Source organism: Zosterops lateralis (genome assembly GCF_965231275.1).
Source record: "Zosterops lateralis genome assembly, chromosome: 11".
Lineage (NCBI taxonomy): Eukaryota > Metazoa > Chordata > Aves > Passeriformes > Zosteropidae > Zosterops > Zosterops lateralis.
In genome coordinates, this window is record NC_139771.1 from 1,576,807 (window position 1) to 1,589,320 (window position 12,514).

The 12,514-nt window shown below is 37.1% G+C and overlaps 1 protein-coding gene across 6 annotated transcripts in view; it reads right to left on the reverse strand.

Annotated features, from left to right (window-relative positions):
* CACNA1D (calcium voltage-gated channel subunit alpha1 D) overlaps positions 1–12,514 on the reverse strand; it is a 172,461-nt gene that overhangs the window by 12,054 nt on the left and 147,893 nt on the right. For all 6 annotated transcript variants that reach the window (XM_083869460.1, XM_083869461.1, XM_083869458.1 and 3 more), the window contains 2 exons: positions 10,931–11,061; positions 169–285 (listed from right to left, as the gene is read on the reverse strand). In XM_083869460.1, the coding sequence (XP_083725586.1) occupies positions 169–285; positions 10,931–11,061 (248 nt within the window). The remainder of the gene's footprint in view (positions 1–168; positions 286–10,930; positions 11,062–12,514) is intronic.

A 12,514-nucleotide genomic window follows, 5' to 3' on the forward strand; every position in this document is an offset into this window, starting at 1 on the left:
TTATAGATTTATACATAAAATATACTTATTTATAAAATATTTATATTTTATCATTTGGGGGGTTTAAAAGTATTGCTACTATTATATTATTTCATATTCAAGGATAAGGTCATTCTTTACTCTCATATTATACAAAAAACAATTCACATGGTTGGGTTCTGACATTACTTTATAAACATCTTCCTCCTCCTCTGGATTGTTTTCCTCTGGTTCATCATCTTGCAAGTCACAGGATATGGCTCGGCGTATTTCTGGGCCAATATCATGAAGTGTCCTTAGTCCTGCCTAAATCAATGACAATACCATAATACATTAGGAATACAAATTCTTTTTTGCTCTTTAATTACAGGTGTAAAATTTATTTTAAAGGACAATTAACAGTTTTTGTATCCTGACATCCACAGAGGATACATCCTGCTGTAAGTCCCTTTACTGTTATTAATAAAAGGTTTATATATTCCAGTACCACCCTGTTGAGGTGATCATGTCTATTATCATGGTGTAGATACTGACTAAAACACCACTGATGTTTATGGACCCCTATAGGAAAAAAAAAAAATCTTACTAAAAGGTATAAGTAATCAGCAAGAACTATAAAAAAATGCATTTCAATGAGATGTATATTTAATGTTCAAAACATGTTTGCAGCCTGTGTCAACAAAGGAAACACAAGGAGATTTTTGCTATAGCAGCAGCAATTTTAGCAGAGCTCAGATGGAAAAGAAAGCGGTGAAATAATTCCAGCTCATCCGCACTGCACTGTGATTTGCAGATTTTTTCGTTGAAAGCTTCAGTTTAGGACAGAAAACCGTTGAGTTACAGCAGCAGAGGCTCAGTGTACATCAGTTCATATTCCTCTCAAGTTTGCTACAAGCAACATTTAAGAAAAGGGATAATGCTGAAACTGTCCAAGACAGACCTGCACATCAGGGAGGAAAGAGGTGTCACACTCCATGCCAAGAAATCAGTGCTTTGTACAGTCCTTACTTCAAAAAGGAGATATTTTTCCTCATTTAACTCTGGCTGTTACGGTCCAAAGCAAGAAACACAATCATGTTCTTCCCAGCAACTTTTTATCTTCTCAGAAGAAATCCAAGATGTGTGTGTTTAACCCTTTACTAACACTACACTTACACTACTAAAAATCCTGCACAGCACTTGGCTCAATTTTTGATTATGATCTACAAACCTGATTTATACTTTTTTAGCATTTTTGAAAGAGATGTGAGGGCTGTCCCAGCATAACACTGACATTGCAGGTTACTTGCCCTGGGGTAGCACAAGGATGTGTAGAGAATTTTGTGTGTTTCAGAGTTGCAGAAGGAGCTGAGAGATCCTGGAGGACCCCAAACATGGCTTGGTCTCATTCATGCTGTTTCCTCACACATTCCCAGGAGCACACTCAAAACTTCTGCTCGAAACAGAAACAGCTGCTTTGCAGAGAAAAAAAATGTCATTTATGCAGTGTGCCAATCAGAATCTGGAAAGAGATCAACCAAAAAGCTTTGAACCTTAATGGTGTAAATTTACTACAGGCTCCACTTCAGGTTTCACTCACTGCAGTATATCCCTTCTTGGAAAAGGTGCCTGACTAATCATATTATTTACATCTATATGGCAATTCAATTTTCTTCCTCAGGGATGAACTTTGAGAGTTATGCTATAATTGAACAAGGCTCTAAAAATCATTTACTAGTGAGTTAATATACAATACTCGTTTCATGAATACACTGTGCTTTCTCCCACTTCTTATGCTAATTGCATAGTCAAAACCTCAGCAAAGTTGCTAATGTCATCATTTTGCAAGGTGCTAAAGGGAAGCAAAATTAACTCTTTAAGGTACAGTTATTCAAGTGGAAGTCCAGAGGCTTCTATTTATTTAGCAGAGACAAATGCAGTATTTATTTACTATAGAACTGCTATTATATTTTGGTTATTTGACCATTAGCTAGAAGAGCTACTTGCATTTCACAGTCACTACTTGCTGAATTTAAATCAAAGAGTACTAAAAAGAACAAAAAACCTCAACAGGCACTTTAACATAAAAATCAACTGAGCTTAGTATGAGCAGAATACAAATTGAAAACTGTTTAAATAAGGAAATTAGCATCCAGAAAACTACTTGACTAGACCTACACTACAGCACTGAACATAAGAGACACAGTAAAGTCTTGACTGTCCAGAGTTATTCATGCTCAAGGAGCCCATCTCTCAACTCTGGCTGAGTGTGCTGCTCTACAACTGCGCAAAAGCTCTGCGTTTTCAGCCAGCCCAGGCTGTCTTTGAGCTGAGCCCTTCTCTCAACACAGCACTGTCAGACAGCAGCAACAGACAAAATTTAACTCTGACAAAATCTACTAGCTCACACTCCTGTCTGCCAAATTGTGACAAAGCCCCACAAATATATGCCTGGAAGCTGAGAAAAGCCATGTGTTTGACAGCAACATATCAAATAGTAATTTAATTTTGATTACATTTCCAACTGCCTTCTGGCTTATTTCTCAGTGAATTACCTCTCCTTTACTCAAGAGAAAGCAGGCAGCCTCTATCATCTCATCTCTCTCCAGTAATACTCATTTCCAAGTAACAGACCTCTTGCATTTATACATTCAGCAGTGGAAAAAGAAACCTGGATCAACAGGTATATGTTCATTACACTAAACCCAGCAGATTTATTCACTCACAGCTGGCACTGAATCTCTCAAGCAACACCAGTCTAGAGAACTGAAATATTCCTCAGTTTATTTGCTGTAATGAATGACCTACAATAATTTCGTGAACTCTCTCCTTAAAATGACTACTCCCACTTACTGTCTCATTTTACCTGATTGTGCAATTTACCTGTTGGTGCAATCCAACCACATTCTAAGTAATCTAAGAAATTTTTTTATGATGAGGAGCACATAATGATACTAATGCTCATGCTGAGCTCTTACTGATAGACAATTCTTCATTAGATCAGTCAGCTACCACTAAAGTGGGACTGACATAAAAACACAGGAATTGGTACTTATATGTCAGTAGGAAAATCCCTTCTTTGAACCACATTTAATGTCTCCTGTGAAGACAGAAGAGGCCGCATGGACTGATCAAACATCTGACTTTACCTTCAAGCACTTCAAAACCAAAGATCTCTTAAACAAAAGAGCACACACAAATATCAAACCAACCTTCCCCACATCTCTTCTTTAGTTTACAGACAAGAAGGGTCCTTCAGATGCACATTCCCTATATAACATTGCACATTTTAGTCTACCCAGCAAGAACCCTGGTGACAATGGGAGCAATAGAGAAATGAGAGCACTCCATGTCCTCCATTTGCGAGATTCCAAAACCTGCTACATTTAAATCAGAGATAAAAACAAAAGGTGACCAGATGCGGCTTTTCCAAAAAGAGAGCCTGGAATTGTCTGGCCTTGCCAGAGATATGCTCAGTTCTTTTTCATGAAGACTGCTAAAGATCTTAGGAGGTGGTTATTACCCTAAGTAGAACTTCATAAGACTTTCATTACATACAGAGATTCAAGATGGGCCACATTCCTGAAGCATTCTATTATAATTACTTTTTTTAAAAGTCAAATTTGAGTGTTATAGAGGAATTACTTCCTCACAGTCCTTAAGCATGACTCTAACTCTGTTCCCTAGACGTTTGCAAAAGAAGTTATTTCTTGTTCAGACACATTGTTTATCCAAAATTTAGGTTTTGATTCCTTCCTTGCTTCATCTTTTTTCCTTGTAGAAGAAAGAAAGATGGGAAGTATCAGCCCAAAGGTTACTTAGCAAAGCAGTGACACACTGAGTGCTGAACAACATAATTACATGAGAAACACAAGCATGTCTTTAATTAGGCTTTCCTGTAAATGTCCAGAATGACTTCAGATGAACATGGTAATTCTGTGCAGCTGTGCTCTGGAGGCACAACAGCACCTGCAATGTTTTCTGGATAGCACAAGGCACTGATACACCAGTGCTGGGTCCTAGATAGCATCTCAAGAGACAATGACTGATTCCCCTGTCTCTAACACACTGTCGAGATGATACAGATGCATTTTCAAAAGCAGAAATAACAGAAATGTCATCCTCTATTGAAAAGATATCATATGACCAATAACTATATCCCTAAATAGGTTATTTAGAGATATGCCTTAAGAGGCTTGAAAGGCACCTCACACCTAAACATCAAAACATTTTGAAGTTAAACATGTAAACATTTTGAAAAGACCACTTTTAACAAATGCTAATCAGATTTTAAATCAACTTCCTACAGTATGCACGAAAGAGTAGCACCATTTAAAATATATGTCTTATATTAAGAAATCTGTGTATAATGCAAGACTCCAGTAATGACTTGGAGTAAAAAACTCAAATGCTTATAAATACCGGAACTACAAAATGATCATTTTCTCTATACCTAAATTCAGTCCACAACCATTTTAAGGTATGGTCCAACCTACATACAGATGCAGTTTAAACTTAGTTTAAGAAGTGCAAGCACGCTACCCTTATTTAAATAATATTATTGTCACCTACACTATTTCCAGTCAGTAAAATACCCAGTAGTGTCTCTTTTAAGGTGTCTCAAAGTGATACCAGGAACTGAAAGACACTAGCAAGCCTTGTTTCACAGACTTTAGAATTATATATATTCATGTATATTGCTATATAAACTCACTTGAACCATAATAAAACACAAATATTAATTCTAAATGCTTAAGTTCTCAGAGCTTCACAATCCTGGAAGCTTATGACTCTAAAAACATTGCTGTAAACTATTAGATTTATAGGTAAAGAACATGTTTTTACTATCTGCTTATTTCAGAGCAAAGAAAACTACAAAGAGTAAAAAACCTCAGAGCAACACTGACACTTTAACATAAAAATAAACTGAGGTTAGTATGACCAGAACACAATGACAGAACTACTTTAAAAAGGGAATAAGCATGCAGAAAAACAGTTAGCTGAATAACCTACACTATAGCAGTGGACATAAGAGACATAGTAGTCAAGTCTTGATTGTCCAGAGTTCTCCATCCTGGCAGAGCCGGCTCCCAGCACTGACGCCAAAGCTCTGAGCTCCCAGCCAGCCCAGGCTGCCAGAGCTGAGCCCTTCTGTGAGCACCATGGGAACATGCCAGCACAATTAAATGGAACCTGAGCAACAAATTAACCCCTCAGCTGATGCCCACCAGAGGGTTTGGCTTTCTCCTTTTCCTATTACCATTTACTGCAGGGTTAATAACAGTTGTGACATTTGTAGGGAGAAAAAAAGCATAATTAGTTTAATCTGAAATGTGTTTCCAAAATCAGGATCAGGTCAATAAATCAGTGCTTTTATGTACCTGGGATGTGAAAGAAAATATATTTTAACTTTTATTTGTGTATATTAACAAAGAGGGCTACACATAAATGAAAATGAAATATAGATGTGTTACACAGTTTACAGTAAGTGTTTTCCATAGGAAAAATAGTGTAGAATTAGTTCATTCCCTCTCTGTGCTACATGAAAGTAATTAAAATTGTTCATGCTTCATTTAACATCTTTTTTACTAGCAATGTGACCACTGTTTGGCTCAATACAAGTTTCCATCATTACACAAAGACATCCCTTTCTGACCCAGGAAATGTATTTGTTGTCACTGCATAAATATCAGTCAATAGCACAAGAAAGGCAATGAAAGTCCTTTTTGTTGGTGACCTCAGAGCATGTGTAACACCACAAAAATGGCATAAACAGCTGAATCAAACTGGTCACCCAAAATTTCAGAGCCTCTTGTTCTCTTGCCTTCATAAGGGTTGTGAATTCCTCTGGGTCTGCAGAAGACAAACTATGGGGTTCCAAGGAGTGTTGTTACTGCAGCTCTGAAGATGGTTTTGGTGACAATATGCAAATTTAAACAAACTGTGGTTGGTTATCATTTGAAGTGGCCTTTTCTGAGTGAGGAGGAATTCGAAACTTCATAGCAGACAGACTTCCTTAACAGCATGAGCAGATACTCATTCCCTCTTCACTTTATAGGCTGCTGCCTCCTCTTTGACATTACCCACACGGCAGCCTGGGTTAGGCTAACAGCAAATACTACACCCTTGAGGAAAACCTGAGCTCTACAGAATAAAAATCACCCTGAATGAAGTTACTGTGGAGTGAGAAGAGGAATTCCTGCCTGCTGCGTGCTCTGGCATACACAAAGCAAATCTAGTTTTGCAGGGAGTTTAGTTTCTGCTCTAATTTTCTAACTCAACCCAAACTTCCATTGTATCTTCTCCTGCACCAAACACATCTTGAATTCAGTGTCAGAAGAAGCTGCTTCCTTTACTGGAATTGGGTGGAGGTTCTGGCCCCTAAACAGGCTGCCAGAGGGGGCTGCCAGGGACATTCTTGTGACACAATTAACAAGTTTTGTGTACATATAACCAAACAAAACTCAGGCAAAGGATCCAAGTTTCAATTTCATGTGTTAAAATGCCTAGGTCTTGATGACAAAAAACCCTATTCTGTATATTCTAGTGTTCATTCACCCTGAAATTAGATGCTGTGTGTGTCTCTCTGAAGATAACATCTTCTAAGAACAGTATTTTTACACATTCTTCCTGGTCAGTCTGCCTTCCTGAGTCCACAGACTGGATATTTAGCTGAGTAATGTGGCTTCCAAGGGAAGATTTACTCCCACACCTGGTAAAACAGAACTTATTAAAACAACACTGTAGGCCACCAGAAAGCCTCACTGGATTTTCTGTGCTCACAGAATTGTACTCTGTGTTATGCAATTGTCTTCTAACTAGCAATTGTCTAGCTAACTAAAGACAGCATGGATAGCTCACTGTCTTTCCCACTACACTTTTTCTGGAAGTGCTTTCCTTGCAGAAAGCATTACTTTTTATGATCTTGAATTCCAGTTGTAATATAATGGAGATTTTGTTTTGCAGTTCTAAAAACGTTTTTTATCTTGGTTGTAAAGTTCCTAAATTATTTGGCATCACTTTTCTGCCTGTGTTAAGTCATCCTATCAGAGACAGCAGCACAAGAAGTATATGTTTTTAAAAGTTTTAGCTAAAAGCAAGGCATCCAATTTAATATTCTAGATTACAACTGAAGGACTAGTTTAAAAAAAAAAAAAAAAAAAAAAAAAAAAAAAAAAAAAAAAAAAGGTAACTCTCTTGCAAAAACAAGGCCTTAGGCCATTTGACAGTTACAGGGTTTCCCTTCAGTATCTTCAAAAGTACTGAATGAAATTAGAGTAGAAAAAAAAAAAAAAAAACAACAGCCTCCTGAGCATGAGGAATAAAGGAGGGCAAAGAAAATATCTATGTTTATAAAAAGACTGTTTCAGTCTCATAAAACAGGGAAAATGGCAACATCCATTAAATTATTGCCCAACAATTGTCCTCTGAATTAAAACAATGGATTCTGTCACAAGCAGCCTTCTGACTCACAGGGGCTGTTTACTCTGAAGGCAGGAAAGTGTGACATGGCCAACTGTAAGAATCAGCAGGATTATAAAACTGTAACTCACCTCTTGCTTCACTCAAAGGTTAGGAAGGGACTGTAAATCTTCATAGCAGGTTGTTTCTTTCCTCCCTTGCAAGAGATAGGAGATAAGGAAAGCCAGGCTAGATAATGAAGGCACTGCAGGGTTTATTAGATCCATGGGAACCATCGTCTTCACTAATTAACTAGTTCATTCACCCCAAGAGAAAGTCACAGGTATCAGCAAAAGTACAAGAGCATTTATGGCTCATATGGCTTTTGACACAAATTGAACAGGTGACATTGCTTTTATTTGCTGATATGCTTAAGGATTTTGCAGCCTGACAACTGGTCTGAAATGGGGAGAGATATGAACTGGAACATGAAAATACAGTTGCTCTTGTTCTTTACAAATAGAAGAATCAGATGGCTGGAAAGGTTTTTCTTATTAGCCTGATAAAAGTACTTTCTTCATCTTATTTAAAGCTCTAAGCAAGCAATTCCTAGTATAGAGAGGCTCTGAATGACAGAGTTCAAAAAACACAGCCAGATGTAGGCCAGCTTCTGCTGCTCTCATCTCCAGCAGCTCAGAAAGCAGGGGCTGTTTGCAGTGCTATGATCATGACTACCAGACACTGTGAAATCTTATCTAGTTCAGAGAAACTTAAAAAAAGCTGCTGCTGAAGTAACATGCCCACCCTGATTATGCAAAGTTGCTAATTAAAAGAAAAAAAAAAAATCCTCAGTACAAAAGGTATACACAGAAAAAAAAAAAAAAAAAAAAAAAGTCATGTATTTGCTGTTAGATTTCATTATGAGGAACTCAGGCATAGCTGTGATAATTTTGAGGATAATTTTCCCTTCCAGAGAGGAGAGAGAAGGGTGACAAATTCTTTTTCTGTTGTTGTTCATCACCTTTTCCATTCATGTCTTTGTAACAAAGTCAGGTGCTGCAATACTGAATGTGCAGCGTGTTTGATTAATAAATGCTGGAGCACCTCTGCTACAGGGACAAAACAATCATCACAACTACCCTGAAAAACTGGATAACAGAGTGCTACTGCACCTTTCTGCTTTTCTTAGTAGATTGTTTAGCAGAGATATATGCAAACATTAGTTTACCTAGAGTGTTTGAGGGAAAAAATGGAAAAACAGTTACTATTAGCTGTCTAAGGACTGAAATAGTAATTTCATAGTTATAAGGTTTTCATGGATCATCTAACAAGATTTCTATATTTGAGACACAAGCTGGATGATATACCCATAAATTATGCTGCCAAAAATGGTTGCTAAGAGCAAAGATTTTGAAAACTTTAAAGTTTTACAAGAATTTAAGCTTTTGGCAAAGCCTGGAATGAAGAGGCTGAAAATGGTTGCACCCAATTTTTATACATTGTAAGGCCAAAAAGATTCTCTGTGATCATTTATACTAAACTCCCTCTAACAGATGCCATCGGACTATTCTCAGGGCCATTAAACACAAGAAATCAATTCCTTGTTGAAGTAGAACATCTCTTTTAGCAAGATACCCAGCTCTGTTTTAAAGCTGTACCCTCATATAATTAATTGTTCTAACAAACACAGCATTATGACTTTGAATTCGACATGCTGTAGCTTCCAGTTTAAAATTCTATTATTCATTTATATGCTGGATTGTTTTTGTTTGTTTTTTTTTTCCAACCACGGGTTTCAGGTCTCTTTGAAATAGTATTTCCATTTTTATTTGGTCAGTCAAGTTGAGTTCCTACTCATGTGTTAGAAAGACAAAAGCAGAAAAGATGAAGATGGGGAAAAAAGAAAGCAATAACCTTCCCATCCACTGGCCTGGTTCATTTTAATACCATGAGAGCATTGTTTTAATCAGAAAAAAAGTTCCATGTCTCAAATCCTACAGACCTTTGCCAATTTCCAGTAGAGATTCATGGTCATTTTTTTTAACTGAAAAATATTTGCCTAAGGAGAGAGGAAGAGCTGAGTCTTTCCAGTTTCATCTTGCCTTCTGTCTTTGTTACTGATCAGGAAGCAGAGTCTGATAATAAACAAGAGAGAACACTCACATTTGAGAACTCAGTGGTTCTCTTTACATTGTTATGTGAAAACCTGCAATACTGCGGCTCAGAACCAACTCTGACCTCCTTATGCTCAAATGCTTTTGCAACAAAGAAGTCTGAAAAGTCCTTCCTAAAAATCAGCATCCTTCACTGCCTCCTCAACTGTTTACAGCCTTTTTATCAGTTCCATTACCAATAATTTACTCTTCTTTCATATATGCAAATACAGTTGATATGGCCCTGGCACGCCACGTGGGCACAAATACATAGCAAGGATTGTGGTCCATCTTTCCCTCCTTGTTACATCTCTTGCGCTTGTGGTGATTTAGAACACAATGGGAGTCAGAGCTGCCAGCAGGGACATTCTTAGGAGATGGGAATGAAACAAATTACCCACTTGACACAGTAAAGATAATTTTGCTAAACTGAAGTACAAACCAATAGGTTTTAAACAAAGATTCTGAATCAAGTTAACACAGTTCTTCTCTTTTAGAAAGGGATTTTCAGAACACATTCCTAAATTTTGGCATCAGAATAAAAAACTATCAGAAGCAAATATATTTATAGTTTGTAGCAAACTGCTAATCATTAACTGAAATTCACAAAGTCCCAGTCCAATAAAAATGGTGCAGTGTATGATGTCTGGAATTATTTGAGAACAGCTTTCCATTTGCCTGTTTCAAAGTTCATTCTACAAAGGTACCAGTGGAAAGAAGTTGTCAGAATTTGCTCTTTAGATCACATGTATTCTATGGACTGCTTGCTGCAGGCCTGTTGAGAGACAGAAGGCCAAATCTATTGTCCTGGTTTCCATGTGATAGCTGGTTTTAAGAGACAGACAGAAGTGTGTGACATTAATGCAGTATGTTAACACTTCCTATGAAAGAGATTAGTGAATGCAAAATTCAGAATTGCAAATAATAAAAGATTAGGAAGATATTTCACCATATCATAAGTGGAAAAGAAAAAGGAAAATGAGAATTAAGAAAAATGATACTGTATAAAAACTTCTTTACTGTGAAGTAATGCACAGTAGGAAGTTCCCTGAGAATTGGTTTGTAGCATTTTAGGTACCCAAGAAATTGAACAGTTTAAACGAAACAAAGAACATAAATGATAATTCAGAGCTTTATCCAATATCCAATCAGCAACTGTAGACTGTGATTTATCTGCTAGACTTGCTAAGAAATTTTATAACCATTGTTACTGTTTGAGTAATCCATAGAGAATAAGTTTTTGCACTTACCTTGGTATAGACAGAATAGCAGGATTAGCTTTTACTTTTCTGATGAATAAGGGCCAAAAGTGTCCCAGATAAATAAAATCCTGGCAGCATTGCACAATCATCAATATTCATCTACCTGCTATTTCAAGTAAGCTCACAAAACGGTTAGTTAAAAGCAAAAAAAATCACCTGCAGAGCAATCGTGGTGTTCTTCGCAGGATGTTTCCCCACCAGTCCTTGTTCTTTGCGTTTCTTGAATTTCCTAAAGTAGTCCTGTATCAGGAAGGTGGCATAGAACTTCCCCACGGTTACCTCATCATCTAAATGAACAGACCAGACAGATCTCTCCCAAGTCAGCACATTTATCAATAGCCTGTACACTCACATCTGATTTGGGGGGAACATGTGATGGGTGCAACAGGTACTATGCTTCCAGCTTACAACAATGGAGCCTGTAAGGGGCTCAAGAGCAATGTTTCAGCAAGCAGGTTTGGTTCAGTCAGTTAAGTGAACTCATCCTAATAAAAGAGAATACCAAGACTCATGTACTTCTAAGTAAGTTTCTACCAAATCCATAAATATGTTTGTATATACATAGAGGCTGAAGTACTGTTTTTATTACTTGGAGTAAATATATTAAATAAAATCTACTATGTCTCACGTACACTGATGTTCATAAGAGTGACTCTGCCTTTTTTTGTCACTGCTGAACTAAATTTGCTTGTCAGTGCATGTAATGTGTCAGTTCTGTAATGCTGAAAGGAATGAAAATAACTTCCATCAGTGAATTTAGTACAATTCAAACAACAGGCAAATAGCTGGGCAATAAAATGTAGCAATTTTACAGAGTCACTATTGTGAACAAAATCTAAATTTGAAAGTTTCCAAAGGCAGGTGCCATGTAAGGACACCAAATCACCTGGTTGATAGCAGGTTAAGAATGAATGGGCCTGTTCATGAGTCCATTGAATCATTCAGCTGGACAAGTTTGATCTCTCAGTGACTAATGCTTGCCAGAAAACTAGAAACAGTTTTCTACTTAAAAACATTGCTTTTGTTGTCACATATTTTTTTCCCTAGAGTTATCTGACAGCAAGTTCCATTTCCCTTCCTGCTGTACTGTTCAGTCTCCCCATGTTTTGCAGTATCCAGAAGTAGATTTTGGCAAGAGGATTTCTGGCTCCTGCTGCATATAAAGAGGGGCCAGTGTGGTTTAGGCATCAACTGTTATTCTGTCCAGTCATGAGCTGACTGAGCATGAAAATCTAACAAGCCCAGACACATTTTAACACACCTCTTTTAGAAATTATGGGCTTTTATTATTATTATTATTATCTGATTAAAATAGAATGTCTGTGTATCTTATCAATAATATGTGCAAATGTACTATCACTAAGGATAGTATTTGTAGTACTATTTTTACCTGTAATGACTGGTTTTTCTAATTTAAATTGACTTTCTTCTTTTAGTGACTTGCTCTCATCAAAGAGAGTGGGAAATCCATTCCATGGACAATACTTTTTAAATCCATGTTTACCTCTCTGATAAAACTCATCTCAAAATGAAACCTCTACCATGCAAAATCAGCTCCTCTCATTTTAATGTCTGAAATGGGCTGTATGCATGTGAGAAAGTACAATAGGCTTTAACTACAGTGAAAATGCACCCAGAATGTCTTCGCTCAGCAATCTGTCTTTAAATATATCAAAACAAGAATAGTTATAACAATTGCTTCAAAAGATACTGGTTGGGAGACCAGTCTGCTGCAGGAAA